The sequence below is a fragment of the Acyrthosiphon pisum genome, chromosome A1, assembly GCF_005508785.2.
Source record: "Acyrthosiphon pisum isolate AL4f chromosome A1, pea_aphid_22Mar2018_4r6ur, whole genome shotgun sequence".
NCBI classification, from domain to species: domain Eukaryota; kingdom Metazoa; phylum Arthropoda; class Insecta; order Hemiptera; family Aphididae; genus Acyrthosiphon; species Acyrthosiphon pisum.
Window position 1 is genome coordinate 101,514,482 of NC_042494.1, and position 26,029 is coordinate 101,540,510.

The 26,029-nt window shown below is 28.0% G+C and overlaps 1 protein-coding gene and 4 non-coding genes across 5 annotated transcripts in view; 1 reads left to right on the forward strand and 4 right to left on the reverse strand.

Annotated features, from left to right (window-relative positions):
* Positions 1-6,090: 6,090 nt before the first annotated feature.
* Positions 6,091-6,253, reverse strand: LOC115033972. The gene has a single exon (XR_003839315.1). It is a non-coding gene; the product is annotated as a U1 spliceosomal RNA (small nuclear RNA).
* Positions 6,254-14,123: 7,870 nt separating this feature from the next.
* LOC115033975 lies at positions 14,124-14,286 on the reverse strand. Its single transcript, XR_003839318.1, has one exon. It is a non-coding gene; the product is annotated as a U1 spliceosomal RNA (small nuclear RNA).
* Positions 14,287-19,126: 4,840 nt separating this feature from the next.
* LOC115033971 lies at positions 19,127-19,289 on the forward strand. Its single transcript, XR_003839314.1, has one exon. It is a non-coding gene; the product is annotated as a U1 spliceosomal RNA (small nuclear RNA).
* A 2,737-nt stretch (positions 19,290-22,026) lies between these two features.
* On the reverse strand, positions 22,027-22,190 carry LOC115033969. The gene has a single exon (XR_003839312.1). It is a non-coding gene; the product is annotated as a U1 spliceosomal RNA (small nuclear RNA).
* A 1,896-nt stretch (positions 22,191-24,086) lies between these two features.
* LOC100169543 (tRNA selenocysteine 1-associated protein 1) overlaps positions 24,087-26,029 on the reverse strand; it is a 6,720-nt gene continuing 4,777 nt past the window's right edge. The window contains exons 5-6 of the mRNA XM_001950624.5: positions 25,119-25,297; positions 24,087-25,004 (exon numbers count right to left, since the gene is read on the reverse strand). Of these exons, the coding sequence (XP_001950659.1) occupies positions 24,883-25,004; positions 25,119-25,297 (301 nt within the window). The 3' untranslated portion in view covers positions 24,087-24,882. The remainder of the gene's footprint in view (positions 25,005-25,118; positions 25,298-26,029) is intronic.

A 26,029-nucleotide genomic window follows, 5' to 3' on the forward strand; every position in this document is an offset into this window, starting at 1 on the left:
GCCCACAACTAAAGAGTTTCTAAGACTTCCAGTTATCTGCACTTATCACTGAATATTAACATTTAATTTGTTGGAAATTATATTATTAAAAAATGTTGTAGTATTTTCAACAAATAATTATAATTTTATTTCAATATTTACACGATTATATTTTGGCTTCACGGTATTTTATTATGAAAATGTGTTTGAACACATTGACTGAAAATAATCTTTTTCTGTGGGTGGAGGCGAAATCAACAGTATAATATATAGTTGTCGTATATTTTATTTCGTCAATATTTTATTAATTTAAAATCTATTGATATATGTAGTATATCTTAATATCTGATTATATTTTATATTTTTATGTTATGTCATGTTTTTTTTGAAAATTATTACTATCATCTTTCCACTTACTTATTTTTCAACGTACAGTATAATCTTGGCTACTCCTATACTACTGAGCAGCAAAATCTCTATCACTTAATTTTGCCTCAATCAAGAGTATCATATATTTCTTTTCACTATTCATAATTACAACTTTGGTTACGTAAAATGCCTGAAGGAATAAAAAGTGATACAATTTATTTTTCCCAGGAGCTCGGAGCTATAGACACCAATAAGCGATTAGTATTAGCAAACGTATATATTTACGTTAATTTCACGGTGAATTGCTGGTTATATAATAATAATATAACGATTAAAATATAATAATTGCTGTTCACTTGTAGAAATATATGTGATAAAAAATCCCTAGGAAATTTCATGAATAAATCATTCATAATCCCCTTGATTTTAAACCAGCCAAAAGCCGTTTGTTTACAAATTGGAATATTTCGATTTCCGGTAAACCTGTTGCACATATTATAATATATATTGTTATATACCGGTATGCAGTCATGATCTATAATAACGGTATACTGTGCATTCATAAGTTGTTTGAAATGATAATATACCCAAAAACTTGGCACAAACAATCAAATAAATATGAATTGCCAATTTTCTTGTTTGCACGTTCTGAAAGTAGGAAAACCGGTACGGATTCATCTTTCCTTTTGTTAAACGAGTCAATGCAGTAGTACTCGGAGTAACAAAAATATAAATTACATTGCCACTATAGAGATCTATATCCTAACCAACCTCTCGCCCATTTTAATCCTCCCAATTGTCTAATAAAAAATGGGCTCATAGCAAAAATATTTGATTGATGGCAAATATATAGTTACCCTCAAGACAGCATTTATCTAAATCCATCTCATCTGACTTTCTTTCTATTTGGACTTATCCCGAAATCTTACAGATTGCGGCAAACACGTACTCGGAAATAAATTTGAGGCGGAGGTATTTATAAACCATAATCAATATGAATAATAATTGTTTATAAATTATGAAAAGTTAAAATGTTTACGCATAACATTTTAGTGTGAGGGATTTGAACCTATAACCTAACCACCCTCACTTGGTAGTTGAGCCAGCATATATTACAATTTATATTTATATGAGATTGCAGGGTATATTATACAGAGTGAAAATTTGCATTATTCGATGGACTTTACTAATCGTGCATAATTGGGATTTCAAATTGATAAATGACTACGTGCAATTCAAAAATTATCTCTATACATAATACAATTTTAAAACCGATTTAGATTAATCACTTCGTTCAAAATTTAAAAACCCGTTTAAAAATGAATAATTTTACATGCAAAACTCATAAGAATTTTGACATCATCGTGTATAGGCTTAGTGCGAAGTTCTGATATAATATAGGTACACGAAAATACTTTTTGTAGAACCCCTGAAGGTTAACGAGACTATGTTTTGCCGTGTTAATGTCATGGTTATTTGTTATTTTTTTAAGACGAAAAACATATAATATTAATTTTAATTCTAAATTATAATATAATATCTGTTTACTATTTACTATATTAACACGTTACGATAACATTGATTATAAATACTGTAATATATCATATAATATAATAATAATATGGGTAGATATAGTTTAATACTAGTGCAGAATATTATACTATAATATAATGTTATTATATAGGTACTGTTTAATTATAGTATTTACTATTTACCATTATTCATAATTAATGACTTACATGTAGGTATGCAATAATGTGTTTTTTTTAGTTTGTAGCTTTGACCGTATAGGTAATTATTATTAATATGGCCGTCATCAAAGTTAACTTCCCTACAACCTGCAGTTGACGTTTCACATTGGTGAAAGTATAAGTGAAAACTCAAAAACAATAATATAAACATCGTGGTAATTTTCGTTTAACCTACAATACTTATATAAAGTTATAGGTATCTCTGTAACATCACTATTTTCTAAAAATGGACATCACCATAGCCTCCAAAAGTCCAAAGGTACATTTTGTGAAGATAACATCTTAGTGTGCAAAATATATATAATATTTTAAAATTTTGACGAAATGGATGAAACTAATTTTATCCCTATGCCCCTATCGTATTATACTTTATTTAAGATGAATGTATTGATTTTACAATCATGTGGTTTTTTTGTTTTTTTTTTTTTGTGTCTGTGTAATGTACTAGTGTGTACACGATAAGTAGTCAAAATAATGCTTAGATTTTCAACTTATCAGTATCTTTTCCGATGGTGAAGTGAATCTAGTTGATTCATTGGGGAGGTTAAAATTTAAAATTCCCAGTAGTTTTGAAAAGCACCGAAAGAACCAAAAAAAAATTAAGGAAATACATTTTGGCCATAATCGATTTTGGTTTTTTTTGTAACTCTAATACAAATTACCGTAGATACATTAAATTTTCACTGAATGTTTATATTAACTATTTGCTTACATTCAATTTTCAAAAAGTATTTTTCTTCATATTGAGCTATTTATAAGCATTATTAGTTTATGAGAGCTTATGATAGATCAATATACTTGAAAATGTAATACAAGGTTCCTCGTAAGTTTACGTGAGTGGAAATTAAAAAAAAAGTTGGACGTAATTGTTATAAGCATTTGAAGTTCAAATGTTTACAACATTGGATTACTGGATTTCACATGTAGCGATTTTCTTATTTTGTTGTAATTCAAAAACGAATAACTCTAGATAGTTGAAATTTACACCATATGTTTATTTTATCAATTTCTACTCTTGATAACATTTTGACTCATTTTGAGCTGTTTACGGACAATTTCAATTTTCAATTTATTTAATTTTTTTTCTATAAATGTCAATACAGTTTTATTTGTTGGGTCAAAAAGCATGACAATTTAATACAATGCTCCTGATTACAATATCTGTTAAAAAATATTTAAAATATGTATAAATAATGTAAATTTTTTTTATAAGCATTTAATGTTCGAATTTTGACAACATTTATCAAATTGAAAATTCAAAAATATTTTTGTTCAACTTTTATAGCTAAAGATTTAAAATATAATATAAGGTTTCGAATAAGTAGTAATACTACTTACATACTAAATCCAAAAAATTTAAAAAATTTATCAACACAGTTTTTTTCATTGATATTTTAACTTTAAATTTAGAGGAAATTAGAATCTGATATTTATACGAAAAATAAAGATTTAAGTTATTATGTTGTGATTATGTGTTATGTCTTAACCGACACTTAACCGGACATTGTAAGAACAGCCATTATAGTAATATAACATTATAGTCAGACAGTCTTTGCTCAGAATTGTTTTCCGCACGCAATAATTTATCATTGAATTCTAATTTAACGCATACATTACGGTGAATTACTTTACACTTCAATGACGAGGTACACTCGAGCACTCGACACCTACTGTACAGCAGAGTGGTACCTACTTTCCCCCTTTTTATATCATTAATAACACAATTGTGTCTGTCATCACCGATTGCGACAGTAAAACTGTTTCATTTTTCTCCAATAGTATCTTGGTCGATGGGAATCTAGCTGTCGGTGCGTTCAGAAGGTAAAAATTTAAAACTAACACTAGTTTTCAAAATCGCAAGGAAAAACATAATAAAAATTAAGGAAAAACGGGAATTTTTACGCAAAATCGGTTTTAGGTTTAACTCTAAAAAAAAATGTCTGTAGATACATGACATTTTCACTGGATGTTAATATTAGCATTTTCTATACACGATAAAATTTTAAAAATATTTTGAGTTGTTTTGAGCTGTTTACTGACTTATTCAGTTTCCAATTTTTTAGTTTTTTTTCTAGAAATATCAATAAAATTGTATTCGTTGTGTCAAAAAGCTTGACAATTTAATACAATGCTCCTAATATATTGTTACAATGACATTTAAAAATATTAAATATATATAGGCACAATTTTTTTATAAGTATTTAAAGTTTGATTTTTGTCAACATTTTAAAAATGATTTTGTAGTTAAAAATTTATAAAATGTTCAACTTTTATATCTAAGGATTGAAAATTTAAAACAATATTCCACGTAAATATTTAATTCTGTTACAAAAAATTCTAAGAAATACATAAGCACAGTTTATTTTTATAGTAATTTTAAGTTCAAATTTGGACGAAATTACATATTAAAAAACCTGGAATAACTATTTTAGTTATTCTGTTGTGATTGTATAATATTATTTGTGGGTACTTGAAACTTCTAAAGTATACTATTATATATCTTTGATAGTACCACGGTTTGTTGTTGATGTATAACACGTTACTTAATGGATATTGTGATATGATTAATTTGAAAATTATTAATAATACTATAGATAAGTATACCTATAATATGTATGTCTAATATCTAGACTGACAAACTATCTCCGCTCAGAATCGTTTTTCTTATACAGTGATATTATATCATTGAATTCAAATTTAATACTATACATTATACAGTGACCCACTTGTAACCTACTGTACAGCAGAGCGACATCCACTTACCTACCTTTTTTACTATTGTTTTTAATGTGATTGCAATATGTACATTGAATAGCCTACACATTTATAAATAAGGGATAATCAGGTTTTCGTCTATATTTTATTGAACTCTTCAACAATTAATATACCATTCAGTGAACAAAATGAGCTTCTAAAAATAATAATCTCATGGAAATTCATTTTAGAATCACCATTGTAACAATTTTTGCCTATAACAAAGATATTTCCGAGATGTAATAAGTATTGAGATGAAAAGTATAAACTATAAATACGTCTAGAAATAATCTACCCAAATACTGTGGTAGTCATTGTTATCTCTAGTTCATAAAAGTCATTAAATTCTTTATTTTTTGGCTTCTAGGAGGTAGGTACGTAGAACTATACTGAAATCTAAAGCATTTAGTAATTAATCAATATTCATATATCTAACACAAAATGGCAAATGCCAGTGTGTTGCTTGAATATCAGAAAACCATTTATCTCGCCAAACATGGTAATTAAAAAAATCTACTAACAGATGATTGTACATTAGTAACATTACTCAATGCTCATTAGTAGATATGTAGAATGTACCTATACTCATGATATTAAATAAAAATATAACAGTTAATAATATGTTAATAAATATTCAATACCTGATATTTAATAGAAACACGAAAATTATTATTATTATATTATCAAACATTGTTTTATAAATTCAATTATGTGTGTAAATAATGACCACTAATGGATACTAATTTTATTTAAATATAAATAAAAAATTAATAGTGCCTTATTTATAGTCGAATATGCAATTCAACATGCTTATGGTAATCGAATTTTAATGAGGATTAAATCTAATTTCTGAGTGTATTAAATATTCAGTTGTTATCATTTATATAATATATTATATAATATTAATACATTGAAAATCCAAAAACAGAATCTTTTGTATTTACCTCCATAACAACATTATGTCATCAATAAATATTATTTTCTGATAATGATGGACGTTATAATAGAAATGAACGTGAAGTATCTGTTTTCAACTTTAATTAAACGTGTATTTTGAAACGAGAAGATAACTACAAAGACATGGTATTGTCCGGAAACATCTCACATGTCCGAAGTCACCCATATTACGGCACTACGTAGTATGGAGCATGTACGAGACACGAGGAATCGATCGTGTTTGGCACTCTGGTTGTCTCCAAAAACAATAGACATGAAAATCAGTCTCTCAGTTTGAAATTAGGGATGGCGCGTACGCAGTCCCAGCTAACAAAAATTCTACGCCCGAGGTATCCACATTAGGGATACTCGCAGGGGTCAACCGATTCCATGTGCAATGAATCGGCCTCGCCCTGGAGGAACCGCCTGTGTGATCACGGTTGACCTCCACGCTAGGTAAGTATGCTGTTGGGCTGTCGTTCGGGCCATTATATACTGAACTCCGGCCACCGCAAAACGGTCACAATCATAGCTTACCGGCGACTGCATCAGTCATCAGTCAATTATGTTAACCTGCAATTGATCTCGCTGCTGTCTATGACAGTCTTGGTAAATTCGAAATGTTTATGGAGTTTTCTAAGACGCAGTTACGTACCTAGACGGTACGGTCAGCACATGTCTAAAACGTCGGTCGATGTGCAGCGCCCCCTATGAGCGCAACAGTTGTCATTCGCAATAATTTTACGCATTTATTCACGGATAGTCGACATAAATGCTCCATGTCACATGTACCGTAAACGACATAATTTTGACAAACAGTATTCATTAGCAACAGATATTTTGAATGAACGTAATAACGTATACTATGTTTAATGTTTATACATACGATTGTTGTACTTGTACACCAACTGAAATATTTTATGTTTGTTCATTGTTCCAAAACAGTAGATAATATTATGTTATCGAAAAAAATTACTCTGTATGATTGTGTGTCTATATCCAATTTGTAGAAGGGTTAGGTACTTATATGATGTTTTTGAAACATTTTCGTCTGAAAAACTATTTATATAGACAATATCATTAACGTTAACTTTTTTAACTCGAAATCTTCGATACCTTGAACTTTTTCCCGATCCCCAGAATTTCCTATTATTGTATTATCCTTGGATAACTCGAACTTTTTGACCTGTCCCTACTCCCTTCAACTTCGAGTTCACCAAGTCCAACTGTAATGCGATTTGAGGGGTGCTTGGGGGTGCTTAGCACCCCCAAATTGTTGATACTATCATCGAATTTGTATTGATTATAATTAGGGTTCGGGACTATTAAAACATTTGCTTGATTTTATGGATATTATTATTTATATTATTTAATGCATATTTCCCGTTTTTTTGTACATTGATCTCTGCTTAATTATGATTTATGATGACACGTGCCACTAAGAAATTTTAGTTAATTTCTGTTTTTTTTTTTTGTTTTTTCTATATGGTTAAGCTAGAACTAAAAATAATTGTTCTCCTTTGTATACCCCTTTGTATACATCCTAGTACCTAACTAATAACCACCGGGACTTGTGAGTTATATTTGCTCGCATATTTACTAACCGGCCAAAGTAATCAATTATTTTTTTGGTTATTCTTATAAACAGTTTTCAATTTAATCTTCAGAAAATCTTTAAGAAGTATAATAAAAAAGTTTAAATGTTTTCAAAAACTGAAAAATTCTAAAAGATTTTGATTTTCTCAAAAATGAAATTTTTTATGCCAATTATAAAAAGTAATCGATAATATAGAAAAAATTGTGATGATAGTTTTTGTCGTACTTTTTTAAATATTTTTTAATGCGTATTTCAGTGCTTGTAATTAAGTGTTTAAATACTTTTTTCAGCGCTTATTTTCATGATTATAAGTTCCAAACCCTGATAATAATATTATGTATTATGACTGAGGGAATGACATCGATTTTATATTTTATTATTATTTGACTTTGTATTCGACTTTCAAAACAAACAAAAAAATGCTGTAAATTTAAATGATGTTTAAATTGTTTTGAGACAACATTTAGACAAATCGATATGTCATTCTCTCAAAAATATTATTCTCTATCTTTTTTGTAATGGGTGACTTTACTCTAAGATTACTTAAACGCATAAAAAAAATGATTTTGCGTAAATGTGTTTTGTCTATGTTGCGTGTGAGCCAGAGAGAGAAAACAAACTGTGCACTGACAGCCTCATAATACTTATTACTTTTTCAGTTCTCGAATAATTAAAACGTAAGCAAATCGCCTCACTACTGATAAAATACGGTCTAATTCAGGATCACGCCGTTATTGGTTTCAAATATTTAGGCAGTAGCTCTATCCATTGAATAATATGATTTAAGGTCGTATCCATTCTTTATTATCCGCGGTAATAAGAAGTTTCCCAAGTTGAAGTTTATTTAACGACATTTATATTAAATTGTAGAAAAAATCTTCTAAAAACTTAATTGAGCGGCACTAAAATAATATTATGTACTATGAACGATGTACAATATAGTACCTATATAATAATTAATATGTATATAATATTATATGTGTATCTCGGCCCCACACAAACAGTCTCTCTCAATGAAGTGTAAAAAACACCCTAATAATATACAGTTAAACTTACATTATAAGAAATTCAAAAATAATTTCACAAAAACTATAAGACTAGCAAAAGAGAAATTTACCAAACAAAATTTAAAAATGTTAACTCGAACGCTAAATTAACCTGGAAACTAATAAATGAAATTACCGTATCTAAATGTATAAGTGATAATGAAATTATCAAAATAAAACTTAATGAACATGAAATACATACTAAAACTGATCCCATAACCGCGTCCAATATGTTTAATAATTTTTTCATTAATATTGCGAAAAATATAACAAATAAATCACCTACTACAAAAAAATACCACAAACTTAAAAATATTTCTTTCAATGAAATTTTTTTCTAATACAATTGAATCTTCAGATATACTTATTATTATAAATAATCTTAGATGACACGGCAGCGGGTTTGGATGGAGTGACCGTGAAAATCCTAAAACACATAAGCAAATACATAGTGGATCCATAGGCGTGCGCACGGGGCGAGCCGGTTGAGCCGGGACTCGACCAGAATCTTTTTAGGGGCATAGTAAAATGTTTGTCTATACTTATTATAAATTATAAAAATATGTTTGAAACTTTTATTTGTAGTGAAAGTGAAATAAAATAACAACTATTTGTGTGTACCTCTACATTAATTCTATTCATCTAATAAAAACATTGTGTACAAAATATGTACTATGATTAAATACATTAATAAGTTGGTTATAATTTATAAATAGTATACATATACATGGTGTTTATTTAATATTAAGATAAGCTGAGTGCGGACGACTGTAGATACATTGCTCCACGGAAAAACCTATACTTTTATCGCTTTCAAATTGAAGACCGTAAACAGACTGACATCTCATTTCTCAATAATAATCTATTCAGTATGTTCAGTTGTTAACTATTTACTGTTGTCACTCAGTCACTACACACTGGCCTGTTAGTGTTTACTGTTTAATAATATTTATATTAAAGTTTGGTGAATTAAAATGATGAGACATTATTAATTAACATAATTAATTTCATTCTTGCCAATATCGGTCGTATTTATATCGTTTTAATTTTAACATTAAAAATATATGTCTAGAAATTAGTACATATTATATTATGTTGTGTGCACATTCAACTTGATTATATTTTTACATATAAATATTACACTTTTCATATTACACAAAATTTACATTAAGAATGTATGTAAATGTGTAAAAAAATAAAAATAGGGGCACTGTCAAAATATTAGGGCACTAATTCTATCAGGCTCAACCGGAAACTGAAGTCTGCGCACGCCTTGAGTGGATCCCCTTGCTTTCATATATAATTTAAGTCTAAAGCGATGTATTTTCCCGGATAAACTAAAAATAGCGGATATTAAACCTATATTTAAGAGTGGGGATAAAACAAATATGAACAACTACAGGCCAATATCCATGTTAAGTAATTATTCTAAAATTTTTGAAAAAATTATTAAAGAAAGACTAATATCTTTCTTAGAAAAAAATCAACTTTTATCAAAAAACCAATTTGGCTTTAGGCCAGGGTTGAGTACTGATAATGCCCTTTATAAAGCTACCCAGTTTTTGTACAGCGCATTAGATAATAGTAAAAAATCATTGGCAATCTTTTTAGATATAGCTAAGGCATTTGATACGGTTGATCACGATATTTTATTAAATATATTGCCCAGCTTTGGAATAACTAAATGTAGTCTAACCTGGTTCAAAAGCTATTTAACTAATAGAAAACAAACAGTTAAAATTAATGGAATTAATGGTAACATGTATGAAATTAAATATGGAGTACCTCAGGGTAGTGTATTGGGCCCTATCTTATTCATTTTATATATAAATGAAATTTGTGATCTTAACATTGAGGGTTCAATAGTAACATATGCGGATGATACCTATCTGCTTTTCTCACATAATACATGGGAAGGTGTTTATGAAAAATCTGTAACTGGCTTTCGTAAAATATTAAAAACATTGAAAAAAAGAAATCTATCCCTAAACATAGAAAAACCAGTATTTATTCCGTTCTCTATTAACAAATCCGATTCTACTATTAGCTCCATTTCAATACACGAATGTTCTAATAACAAGAACTGTAACTCAATTAACTGTAAGCAAATTAATAAGGTTATAAAAATAAGATATTTAGGTTTAATCATTGATAATCACTTGAAATGGAACTTACATGTTAACAATGGGGTGGCCTTCCAGACAATATTATAAATCACCTAATAATAAATCAGAATAACATTATTAGAATCTGCCTAAATAAGCTATCACTAAAAGGATCAACAATTGAAAATTATAAGGAATTAGGGGTCTTACCAGTAAGACAATTTATATAAAAAAAATAGCAATTATGTTCATTATTAAACAACTTGATATTGATCAGTTACATAGTGATAATAGTCATATAAGAGAAATTAGAAAATATGATTGTCCAGTTAAATATACCTATAAATCTTTTGGTCAAACATTTGTAGATTATCTAGGCCCGACCTATTACAATAAATTCTATGCCTCTGGACTTTAAAAGAAATATTATTACAAGTAAAAAAATTAATAATAAAGGACTATTATATAAATATATATTTTTAGAATTGAATAATAATGTGTATTAATTTTATTCTTTACTGTAAATTATTGCTAAATTGTATGTTATTTATATATATATCAGTATGTTTTGATTTCTATAATGCTGTATCAACTAAATGTATTACTAATTTATTTATGTTAAAACTTTACATCACTTTGTCTTTTCTTCTCTATTAATAATAGACTATTATTATATTATATTTTTTAAAGTGTTCATATTCATAAGTCAATGTACGTAATATTATAAGAAATTACCTAATTATTTTATTATTTATTTTATTTTATTGGTAAATGTAATAACTCCCTACCTCCATCACAAGCTATTAGCTTACAGGAGGTAGGTAATCAAAACCATACCTATTTGTTAAATTTGTTTAATTTGTAACCATTTATTTTGATTTCTAATAAAAAAAAAAAAAAAAAAATTATACTGTATATGTACACAGTATGTGGTATGTCTTAATAATTTATTCAAATGTGTAAGTGTGTATTAATAATAGAATTTTGAATGCAATAAATAATTTATTTTTACCCGTTAATAATGAAGACCAAAATAGATAAGGAGACCATAATTCATTCAGAGAAAACTTCTTATATACCTAGGTGTTTGCGTAGAAAATAAACTGTGTAGGTACAATGTAATAATTACAATTTTATATGATTTTTGATATTAATATATTTTAATATTTTTGATCATGACCTCGTACATTTTTAAGTGTCAAAATTACGAATTTATGCATATATGTATCAAATAACATTTGGGTTGTATTAAATATTAATTTATATTTTAGATTTGTCATTTGTAAATTGATAATAATATAGTCAATATTATAGTCATCCATGTTTTGCTATGAATATCTTTCTATAAAATACCTACAATTTTGCTAAGTATATAAAAGTAATAAATTGAATAATTTATCATTATTCATTATCATAACATATCACCTGAAATCACAATATCCATATTCTGAAATTCAATACCTATTGAATTGTACTGCATTGTTTCCATCAATATTCAAGCAGATTACACTTGTAGTTTTCTTTTGGAAATACATTTTTTTTTTATAATATTGTAAGAGTTGAAGAAACATATAACTATAGGTACAAGTGTACAACCTATAGATGGTAAAAAAGAGTTTTTTTTTTAATCGTAGAATAAGATAGAATAAGATAAGCTATAATAAGAGTTATTACCATTTGTTAGTTGCACTGAACTGTATTATACTGTTCAGTGGTTGGTTGTGGTGAACAATTTGATGGTTGTGAATACGAGGATACCTATGAAAAAAATTATTTAGTAGGTTGTATGTCCATAAGATATCTACTATTATATCTTATTATAGAAACACTGCACAAAAAAAGTATCAAATATTAATTATATTATAATTATTACATTTTTAATATAACTGTTAACAAATACTTCCAAATAAATATTTGTACTTCCTGTTGTTCAAAAATATTTATGAATTAAAAAAGTAATACGTGCGATGGTACAACTGTAAACAAATTATGATTATAGGTAGTTTTATAGATACTATTAAGGAATGTATTTAATAATCTTAATATAGTCAAATGATATACATTTATTATTAATTTAAATTAGGTATTAATGTATTAAAATTAGTTATAAGAATGTAATTATTAAACTAAAATGACAAAATGTTAATAGTTATATAATTAAAATAAAGCTTCAAGAATATGATTTGAGTAACATGTTAATCATACTTGTTGCTACATAGTTTAATATAATATAATAAACATATACTGCAATACCTATTATTTGTACTTATAAATTTGGTTATTTTAATTTTTATAATTTAAAAAAAAAAACAAATATTTTATCATCTAGTAATATATAACATAATATGTAACTATATTTTTCTTAGTATCATACAAAAATGTATTTCAAAAATAATAGTTAACAATGACCCAGGGTAATCTGCTTAATGTAAACAATGCACTAAAACTTCAATATGAATTGAATTTAACGATGGATGTGGCCTAAACGCAATGATAAATTATTTAATTTATTACTTTTATAAAGCAATATCTGTGTAGTATGTTTTATAGGAAAATGTTTTATTCATAGCAAAGCATGAATAATAATAGGTAGGTACCTACTACATATATCATTAATCATTATATAAATGCGAAATCTCAATTAATATGACCTAAATATTATATTATACATGTATGCATAACTTCGTAATTTATTCACTTAAAAATGTATATGAGGTTATAAGCAAAAATATTGAATATTTATTTAAAAATTCAAAAATGATCAAATTGTATGATGCACAGTTTACATTCTAGTTGCTAGCAAACGACCTAGGCGCTACCGGTGGCAGTTTGCCAGTTTAACCGTGCGGTTAGGTATGGACGTTTTTCAATAACTGTATCGACGGAAGCCAGTTTGGTTTCTTTAGTCAGCTGTTACTAGTTACTATTGTTACTAAGTAGTAATATCATACATAACTATTAATTTTTATTGATTGTATTTCGATAACAGTATTTAATTTTTCTGTTTAATGCCAAGAAAATAGTGTAAGGTGATTCACGCTAAATCATAAGTAGAAACTAATTACAGCCATTTCAACGATATTTTACGTTAAATACTGACTTTTGTAAAAATATTCATACTATGTAGTACCTATACTAGGTACTTTAAAGAACGATGCATTTTTAAATAGAAATTATTAAATTAAGATTTACAAAAAAACTAATATATTACCTACATTAATTTACAATTCCTAATCTACTCCTGAAATTGATTCACATGTTGCGTAATTACGAATTTAATTAATAATATTATAAAAGCTGCCGATCATGTGTGTGTTGATGATAATGTTATCTAGTAAGTTATTACAGCGACGACGCTCACATAGTCAGCGTAGTACGTCCTATATACCTACTAAACACTTGTGAATTCGGTAAAACATACCCAGAACACTCACTACACAAGTAACTGAATATGGCTCATAGTAGTAGTAATAATACAATCTCACAATATGTGGATACTACAATTTAATTAATTATAAATGTTATACTTAACGTGTGAAACGTGAATTAATGAATCTAATTAATTATCAATATATCGAATTATCACGAGGGACGGCGCGAACGCAGTCCCGCTACCAAAAATTACGTGTCCGAGATATCCGCATAAGGGATACTCGCAGGGTTCAACCGTCCCCAGTGTGCAATGGGAAAGTCTCATCCTGGAGGAACCGCCGCGCTGATCACGGTTGACCTCGACACCAAGTAAGTATGCCGTAGTACGCTGAGCCGGTCGCCTATATAATGAATCGGTTCCGTTGGACCAAGGTGGTTTGACGGTGTGGCCGCCGGTCCATTTGACCGATTGCGTGCGACTGATCGGCCGCGATTCGGCTTATCACAATCGGTCAGTGAACTGGTCGCGTGGCCGTCGTCGGCTGTCGGGTGCGACGCGCCGTCGACAAATCGCAGGTAAATCGGTTTACCAGTGGCACGGCCACAAACGGCGACCGGCGCGCCGCCATCTGTCGGCGAGAAATGGATCGTTGCCGCTGCCTATCGCCCGTACGAACGATCGATCGCTCGACAAATTACCGAGTTTTTTATCCACGGGCCCACGCTAATTCGATTACACGAGACGGTATTCAAAAGAAAAATGTCGCGAAAAGTCGAAGGGAATTCGTTTCACTATGTTTTCCGTGATGAAGACGGAGATTTCGTACGTCCCATCGACGGTCGGCAAGAGACTAATCCCTATTCTCGGCGTGCAATCTATTGAAATTAAATATTTTAAACGGGTACTTACTTCCACTACTTAGACCACAAAACTCGTATGGTATCGTCAGTTTACGTCTATTTAGTCTGGTTTCCATTTTGTAATGATAAAAATGTGTATTGATTTATGAGCGTTACGCGAATCGAACATATTATCGTTATTAATTTATTAGTGAATTAACTAGACCAGTTCTACGCGAAACCGATTTCGATTGTACGGGGTACCTTTTCGAAATGTTTTATTATCGTGTGTTGTAGTTGTAGTATAACCCGACCATAGTCCATGCCCCTGAATAATAATACTAATATATCGATTTACCATTCAAATATTATAACATACTATTATTATAATAATAATATCGTATATAAATTATTATAAGATATTAATAATATGCCGTAAAGACAGCTGCAGTCCTACTGCTTCACGGATCGTGAGAACAAAATGCTTAATTCTGGGTGTTCATAGATGGCGCAAAGGATCTTAATATACATTTTTTTAAGTGCTCATGTTTAATTATTGATTATAAATATAGTATATTATTATAGAGTTATATTTTATCAATGTAAAAATCTAATGTTTGATCTTAAATCTGCTCAACTCTAAATGTCCATCTTGTACAGACGAAAATTATAAGGCTCGTCGTCTACTACTAAGAAATAAGAATCCATCATCCAAAATTTCAAAATCAATTCGCGCATTACAATTCCGCTAGAGGACGCCACACCTACACTTTCTTACAAACGTACATCGTTGAACATAGACAATTTTGTGTTCAGCAGTTTCAAATGTATGAAGTTAAAATTTTAAAGTGAATACCGATATTGACAATTGAGTATTGACCTATCATGAATTATGAAACATAAAGGTAAAAACTAAAAACATTATCGGTTTTTTTCGATATTAACATTTTAAAGTGAATGAGCATTTTGAAAATGTGATACTTCACATTCACATAGGTACCTATCTATAAAGTAAAAATACCTAACAAAAAACTGGTAAAAAATCAGATAATGTTTTTATCTTTAGGCTTGACAATAGATTCTAATTTTTAACTTTTTTTTTTTATTAGAAAACAAGCTAATATTAAAACTAACAATACACACAGTTATTATACATATAATTTATAAAAAGGTTTTTATACCTATATTTGTCATGTTTTTTATTAACTGCATTGTAAATCAAGCAATAATAAATTGCTATGTAATTAGTAGTAATAAATAATAATGTTTACACAAATACTTTTGGTAGGTACCTAGGTATAAAATTATTTAATTTTATCAATCACCCGACTGAACAACATGATATTGTGAAAAACTTATTGATCAATGCTGTAAATCAATATTATACCAAGTCCAGTTATATTATTTAATTATTAGAAAACCTATAATTTGCATACCATTTATTTTGTTCAATATCCTTTTAACAACTTGAAATTATATTATATATAAAATATTTGGAGTATGATTTTCAGACCAAATTTGGTTGAAGGCCAAATTTAAGTACCTATCTACACACTACACTCCAAAGTGTTCAAGTTATTCCCATCAACTTTTCCAACTGTAAATTTAATAAAAGCTGATAAGTGCAGCAGGGTGGATGCTTCATCAGCGATGTTGGAAGTTTGTCCATCGTCCCTTCAGTCCTTGGACAAGATAGTGTATTATTAGGTACAGTAATCGACTTAAATGCAATGATTGCATATTCGATATAAACGATTCTGAGTGGAGGATCAGTGTAACAATTGGTAATTATATGTGGAAATATATATATTTATTATTTAATAATGGAAATTAGTATGTTTAATAAATAATATTATATAATTTGAAATTAGATTCATAAATTATGTTTATGTTCAATAGTAAATTAAATAAATATAAATTTAAACATTTTATTTTAGCGGTTATTTTAAAATTTTATTTGTTTCTATGGTAATACACAAAGCATTAGAAAAAAAAATAGCTTCACAATAAGCTATAATACCAAAAGGTTATTTTGGTGGTTTTTCCCGTGGCATTAAAAACTATTGAGAAAATTGAAAAATTAGTAATAACCTCTCCAAAGTACGATCTTGATCTAATTTACTAAAAGATAATATACTAAATGTTGAAATTGAATCACTCCTTCTAGTAGAAATTTTGTTTATAAAATATAAAAAAATTAAAAATTAAAATAAACATCATTGTAAAACCACTAGCTTCCTCTCTCCGCTCAGAATCTAAAATAAGTCAAGTCGATACTGATAGCATCAATCGTTAAAATATGTACCTACTGACTACAGAGAAACTATTAACTTACCAGTTAGATACTTTAACTTTTATGACATAAGTATAGTGTACCTACGGAACATCTCTAAGAATAAAATATTATATATGAAAAAGAATTTCTTATTGGACAATAAAATGTTATAATGAGTTGTGAAATTGTTGTTGATGATGTCAAAGTGTAAATAACTATATCCAAGTACCTATTGGCTATTCCACCTATAACCTATTCATAATAATAATTTAGTAAAAATATTAAATAACCAATTAAATCAAGTGGTTAAATTCCATAAATTCAAATTTGTGTATTTCTTATAAATCATTTCAAAATTATGATTCCATTCAAAATGAAGATCAACTGAAAGATTAAACTGGAATTAAATTGGACACATAATGTATAACTTAGATGAACACCAATTAATAATTTAATTAAAATTTTTAAAATCCCATTGAAAATTTTACGAAAAATAGATTTTACCACTAGAGTGCATTAACCATACTAAATTAGTCCTGTTTTATCTCAAATAAAAATTAAAAGCCAAGAACAGTTTTATTTCCAGGATTTCTAAAATTGAATAAAACTCTAATATACCTACTCAATTTGTGTTTTTCTAAAACAAAATGTATTTTAAATGTGTTTTAAAAAAATTTGTATGTGCCTTTATTTATAATCTTAACATTACTGCTAAGTCATGGCTTTCTGAATGGCTTTAAATTATGCTAGTTATTAGATTTTTATAAGATTGGAATGATTAGATAGGTACCTATGTAATAATCTTTATACAGCGTTTCTCAACCCATGGCACGTCGTACGTGTAATTATAAAAAGCACTGTCAAATATAATATAGATAACAAAATACGTATTTCAATATTATTGTCGTTGAATATTAGATGGATAGATGCCAGATGGTCATAATAATTTATTAGTTATTGTATAGTTAATAGCATTGATTATAAAATAATCTATTCTATAATCAATAGTTAATAGATACTAAAAAGAGAATTCTTAACATCAACACTTGTGCAGTCTAATTGTACCTATAATATTATAATAACAATCTCGAAATGTTACTCGCGTCCTCCTTTATAACGTACGAATATTATTATAAAATGTTTGAAATGTTTAACGTATTACAATTTTACAAGTTTGATTATACAAATGACCTATATTTATAGTATAGGTAATTTTTATATTAATTTGAGAAAAAGTATGTTCATAAATGACAATAAATATTAGATTTAATAATAATATCTTATATGTGCCTAACAATATTTATTATAGACTAACAAACTATGTACGTATGTTTGTGTTACTTATTGTCGTTATCGTTTCCAGTGTCTTCCGATAGAAGTAGTTTTTGTTTTGGTCTCTAGTTAGTCGTTTGAACTTTGTAGTATGCCGTAACAGTAACACCGGTAACCAAATACTAAATACATATTATACAATTTAAAAATGTTGAATGGCGATTGTTCAAAAACAATAAATTACAATATAGAAATCACTAAATTCTAGCCTCTAGGTATATATGGATATGTATATTATAATTAATGTATACAGAATACAGAATACAGATTACAGACACTGGTATAAAATCGTCACGATTACGATAGTTGGATAATTACCAATAATTATTTACAATCGTAAATAAAGTTTACACGCGTTAGACAAAGTGAATATTATAATAATTTAATATATTAATATTAATATGTGTTATTGCATATTACGTCTCATTGTTGAAACAAGAAACACTTGCGCCCGGTGGTGAATATTTCCAACGCAAGCGGTAACTACTGAGGAGTACACAAATGCGTCTTCGATTTCACTCATAGGAAGCGCTGCGCACCGAAAGCCTCTTTGAGCTGGCACTTACCGTACCGTCTAGGCGCGTAATAACATCTCTAAAAGCTGCACAAACATTTCCAAGTTATCAACACTTTATTGGTGAACCGCAAGAATGATCGCCGGTTACCGTCAACGTTGGCTAACTGATTCGGTCGCCGATTTGCTGTTGATGAGTACCATTTTTGGATGACTATAGGATAGCATATAAGGTCTCGGTAAACACCAGACGAGCATACTTACCTGGCGTGGAGGTCAACCGTGATCACATAGGCGGTTCCTCCAGGGCGAGGCCGGTTCATTGCACATGGAATCGGTTGACCCCTGCGAGTATCCCTAATGTGGATACCTCGGGCGCAGAATTTTTGTTAGCTGGGACTGCGTACGCGCCGTCCCTCACATTAACCAATCAAATTAATTACTTCAGTAGAATGCGTTGTCAGTAATAACCCTAATAATATTACGTAACTGTTTGCTTTGTGGTATTCGCCGTGCACCGCTTGGTGGCGTAAGACGGTACACGTTTTTAGTTATGCGCATCTATTATTTTTGAATGTTTAAATGAACATCGTAACTTTTAATGTACATCATTATTTACTATGAATTCATAGTCAAATTAATTTATGGTACTTATATTATTATATACATCGATTTTTTTCTTATTTCTGTTATTATAAAAATATGTATAGCTCAACTATTACTTATTAGGAATCTTAAGGTTTTTAACCTTAAAGTAAAAATGAATCGAAACTTTCCATAAGCGTATATTATAAATGTATAACGTTCAACATTAATTAATTGCTATCAAGTATCAACTACCTATTCTTTCAATAATAGTTATAGTTAATGAGTGGATAATACATATTTTATGTATCGTATATAATATTTACAAAAGTTACATAAATTGTTTACATTACTAAATGTTTTTTATTTAATTATACGCTGTAGTAATAAAATATAATTTTAATAAAGTGTTGACGTTTAAAAATAAATACCTACTACATTTACCGCTTTTAATATACATGTTAATATATATAAATACATTGCATTATACTAATAAATAATTTATTAATGATAAACAAATTGCATTCAATACAACGAAATATTAGAATATTAATATGTAATAAATTACAATATAACTGTACATTTTATTGAGCCAATAAAAATTATATACATATAAATAAACCGTATATTTAATTTCGAATTATTTTATTTTTATTATTTTTATTTTATCTATATTCTATAAATTTCAAATTTATAGTCTTTGGTTAGTGGGTTTTGATGGACATTTAAAAAATGTGCATACGTTTTAAGCGTTAAGTGCAAAGTCCAGTAGAGATCGTCTGATAGGAGGTTGGAATAATATTATAATATGCTTGTATATAATTATTATGGCCTACGGTTACCTAAGTTGGCATTATGATTATATTGTATTTATATTACCATTATATGTGGGGCTATTTAGGTAACAATATTAATATTAATATATTGCCGTTTATTGCGTATATGAGTTTATCAATTCTATTTTAATAACTTAATTTATCTGTAAATCTACAACATTTTATAAATTAAAATGGTAGATACCGTATAATACAAAAACGCCAAACGGCAACATAAAAATATTAATGTGCCTGTTTGTACTAAAAATTAATTTATATCAAAACTTGTTGAAACACCATAAAATATATTCGTTTAAACACGATAGCATGTTATAACTAATAGCTATATAATAATGCACTATAGATAGTATTAGATATCAACCAAGTTATATGGCTATATAGCACATATTATAGTATCTCAACAAAAACTATGAAAAAACATAGCCAAGTTTTTTCAGAAAACGTCTATTACTAATACAATAATACGGTTTCCGTTTTTATCTACAAAACCTATAAATTAACTGATAGTTAAATAAACTTTCTCAAAATTATCACATAGGCACATAACGACATATTAATAGGCAACGCCGTGCATGACCACAACTTTTCATGTGGTTTAAAAAAGTAGGTAATAATAAAATAAAACCACATACCCACCACTCGCCCAAACGTTACATATTATAATATATAAGTCACGCACAGTTTGACTATTTATTTTTTGGTCAAAATAATCGTTTATGGATTATATATTATAATATAAACTAGGACTCAAGAATATTATTACACTTACAAATGTACATTATTACTTGCCTAAAATATGACTGACAAAAATAATGTTATTATAATTTATAAAATATTCGAGTTATGTTTTTTTTTAAATACACACTGACCATCTACTACATCATTCATAATTATTATGATTATGATTATCATAATATATTTATTATCATTTAGGGTTAGGATTTTGTAGCATTTGCATTTTCTTTCATAGTACTACAGGACATAGCCAATCAAAAACAAAATTCGATTCATTCATCACAGAGTTCAAATATGCAATTTTGATTTTGCTTTTTTTGCATTTTCTTATGATATTCGTAAATAAATGCTTTTTTGGTACTTTTTTGTCAGTTTATTAGCTTTTTTTTTGTTAATTATACGCATATTTAACATTTTTAGAACATTTACATACATATTTATCTAAATTATTATTTATTAATTTATTTTAATTGTGTTATTATATATACTTATTTCATGATTTCGTAGTGAAATATTATTGCCTTATCAGAAAATATTTCTGAAAATAGATTCTTAGATTTTGTCAAAGTGATTACCGAGTGGGGAGTAATGGTTACGTAATACGTTGACATTTATCGACATTTAATAAAACGGTTTTTAATTTATTTTTTTCAATATTTATAAATTGTGCTTAGTTGTTCTAAGAATTACTTAGTGTGAACATATTATAAAAATGTGTTTGATAAATTATTTTTTGATATTAAAAATATTTTTCAGTTAAACTTAAAATGTCTTTTTTAGTTGCATTTTCTTGGATAAAATGCTTTTTTTTGTAGCATTATTGGCAATTTTTTAATTCCTTTATTGTAGGTTTTTAGTGCTTTATTTTCCTAGCCCTAGTTATCATGCACTTAAGGATTAATCCTTAACACTAAGTAGTCACAATACCATCATAAAGTGAAATGCTACGTAATCGAAATCCAAAAGCTGATGAAAATTTTTTTATATACATTCATTTATTAAGGGACAGCGCGTACGCAGTCCCAGCTACCAAAAATTCTGCGCCCGAGGTATCCACATTAGGGATACTCGCAGGGGTCAACCTATCCCTTAGTGCAATGGACAAGTCTCGCCCTGGAGGAACCGCCGAATTGATCACGGTTGACCTCCACGCCAGGTAAGTATGCTTGTATGCCGTTTCGGGTGTGCTTTTAAGTGGTATGCGGCCTACCCGGGGTGGCGCAAGTCGGATACCGAGTAAGGGTCGACGATGACGTTCGGTTCCATGGCGATCCGGTTGTGGCCGTGGCGGGACGTCGACAAGACCACAGAAACATGTACGCGTCCATATTGACCGTAATTCCCTGTTTATCCTGTCCAGAAATCAGTCGGTTGGACGTGCCCATTTGGATGACCGATGGCACTTCCGTGTACAGCGCCATCTGTGGTACACAATATTGTCCCCAACGTTTCTGCTGGACGATACTTACCGTTCCAAATTTCCACACTCGTTTTCTCGATGCGCCTTTGAACAAGCCTACCAAATAGAATTTTTTCATGTTGCCATGTTGGGTTATAACTAAACTACCAACAAGAGTCCCAATAGTACCTATACTTTTAAGTTATACGAATAACGAGCACTGATAAACATTTCTTACCATTTATATAATAACTTTCTCATTGGGTAGGTTAGTATTTTTGTGATCTAAATCTAAACATTTATTTGAAATTGAATAGTTCCCTTTTTTGGGCTATCGTAACAGAAGGTTTACATAATTACATGTAATTAGTACCTAACATCAAATATAGTTATTGCAACAATTTACAGTAACCAATAAATTAATTATTAAGGTAACTGGTAGTTATGTGTGTAATATAGATATGTGAATTAATGGGTTTTTGACCGTCTAGAATTAAGACATCGATCTCAAAATCTGGTTCAGTTAACCATTTTCAGCTATTATAATATCCTGTACTAAGAACTAAGAATTTTTTCTAAAAAAAATAATATTACTTTAAACTAAATTATTAGTTATTATTTTGATATTATTATCTTTTTACTTGAGATTTTTTTCAATTTGTTTAAAAGACTAATTTGGGACACATTTTTTTAGGGCCTTGGCTCCTTCCTCAGCTAATGTCTCCTGAAAATATCCACCAAATTGTGCATATGCACTATGCACATAAGAATATCTCATGAGTCATGACAGTCATACTATTTCTTTTTTCTTGTCAGACTCAGACACAATCGCACATACGATTATTGATATAAATATGTAATGATACCTATCTTGCAACAGTTTAATTCTTTTTATAGTATACTGCATTTTTAGTAAATTTTTAATACATTGCAATCACTGATGTAATTTATTGTCTACATTAAGAGGACATCGCACCCACATGTGTTGTCTCCGTATTACACAACAAATGTTCGCTCGCCTGTTTCAATAGTGAGCTGTTAGTTTTGATATTAGAGTGAATTCACCACTTATCAAACTTTTAGGTAACAACATTATCTGTGTTCTCTCGTTGGTTTTTTACGATATTTTTATTTTGAAGTGAATTAGGATGTTGTAAAAAATCAACGAGAGAACATAGACTATGTTGTTACTTAAAAGTTTGATAGTAAAAACTGACAGCACCATATTGAAACTATCAAACCAAAATTTTCTATATCGCACGTGTGTTATACATGATCCAATAGAACTATATTGCCATAGCATTAAAAAAAAGCATAAATTACAATAATAATAACCAACACAATGTGAGAATTTTAAGCAAATAATAAAAATGTAAGACCGGTATAAGTATTATTATTTATATATTCATAACCATAAGTTAGAACATCAATTTTAATCACTTTAGAGTTTAAATTAGGATAGATTACTTGCTAAGTCAGGAATATAACCTTTGTATAGTCACTCATTTTTGGAAAATGGGGTACCTACTATACCCTGTTCAAAACAAGAAGTACATAGACGACCACGGACAAAACCGGTTTTTTTAATGTAATTATATGTGATTCTTATTTTTAACAGGGTATAGAAAGTTAATTTAAAAATGTATAAATAGGAACCTAGATTTATCATTGCCATTTTTTATTTTGAAAATAAAATCACACTTAAATACATATTCAATTTTGTGTAACAATAGCAATTCATAAACCAAAAGAAAAATACATACTTATAGATATTTTACATATTTTTAAGTATTAATTACTATTAGAATTGATTATAAATAGTATTTATAATCAATGCTATTAGTTATATTCAATAACTAAAATTTGATAAAAAAAAATAAAATAATAATAGTTAAAATATGTTTAAACTAGTGTAAGCTTTAATTAAAGAATATAAATTAAAATAATACAGAACATGTTGAATTGTTGTTTAATATTTTAACCCAGATATATATAAAATATAATTATATAACTAAAACTGAAACTAAATTCACATTTAATCATTAAAGTATAAAACAATTGTTAGCTAGCATAAGGGATTATAGATTTATCAAAAATAATTAGTGGGTAAGCACTAAATTACGGTATACAAATGGAATAAATATTATTTTTGGTCAATTAATCTAAATATGAATCAATAGTTTATCACATCATTCCTTATTAGAGGTAGAACAGCACACATACATAAAAAAAATAATTGATACTCAGATAATACAATTAGTTGCTTATCAAACTTAAGTTATAATGATTTGAACAATATTTATATTTATCAACATTATTTTCTGTTATATTAAGTTATACTTCTAGAAAATATATTATTTTAGTTATAAAATAATATCATTATATGTTACATAATTACATACAAGAATTAGAGATTTATAAAAAAACTTGGTTAAATGTTATTATCATTAATATAATTTAAATAACTTCTAAAGTGTCGATTGGTAGCCATTTAGAACTTTCAAGTGCATCCCATAAATTGTAATCTTGTGTGACAAGGTCTTTGTTTAATGCATCTACGTCAATTGATTTTTTGTAATCTGCAACATTTTTAATTTATAAAAAAATATACAAAAATTATCTCTGTTTTAAAAAAACTTATTTTCAAGTTTAAAATGTATTTAGTTATATTTTGATGAAATTTGATAACATACCAACTAGATTTAAATTGCCATTTGTTTTAATAACGGCAGTTTCAATAGCTGGTTCTGGCTTAAGCACATTATTCTGAATTTCGGGTTGGTTCCATATTGAGTATCGATGCCAATAGTTGGTTTCAAAATACTGTCCATAATCTTGACTAGCCTTATACCCTTGAGAGTCATTTGAAGCACTAAAATAATAGATCAATTATTATACTAAAATATAATTACCTAGTCTATAACATTATTTAATTCTAAACCAATAATATTTTATATTATAATTTTAATTGTAATAAAATTATACCTAATACATATATATATTTTAAAATAATCTACTCTAACCTTAGATATAAAATACTAAATTATTTTATATGATAATACATTTTAATTAATTAATATTATATTTTATAAAATAAGGAAATTAATAAAATAAAATATTTGTAACACAATATTGCATTTTTTATTATTGAATATTTTAGTAATAATAGTTTACAATTAAAAACATAAATAAAGTAATATAATTAAATCATAAATACTTTAGTGCCAGTAGGAAAATAATTTTTATGAGCTAAGAATGTAACATATTTGCATGAAATCAAAATTGTTTATTGTATAATATACAGTATAGATTATAATTAGGTATCCTTTTATAATAAACATAAAAATGAACAAAGGAATATCAACATATTAATTCCACAATATCCATGACCTAGTATTAAGATTTTAACAATCAAAATTATATAAATAAGTAATAACAACCATTTCTACTAAAGATAATCTTTTTTTCTATCTCAAAACATTTAATATTAATTGTATAATTAACAATTACAATAACATTTTTTGATTTTAATTTTTGAGCTATTTCCATAATAGATAAAGATTTAGTTATAAAGTTACTATTATTATCGTTAGTTTTCTCTCTC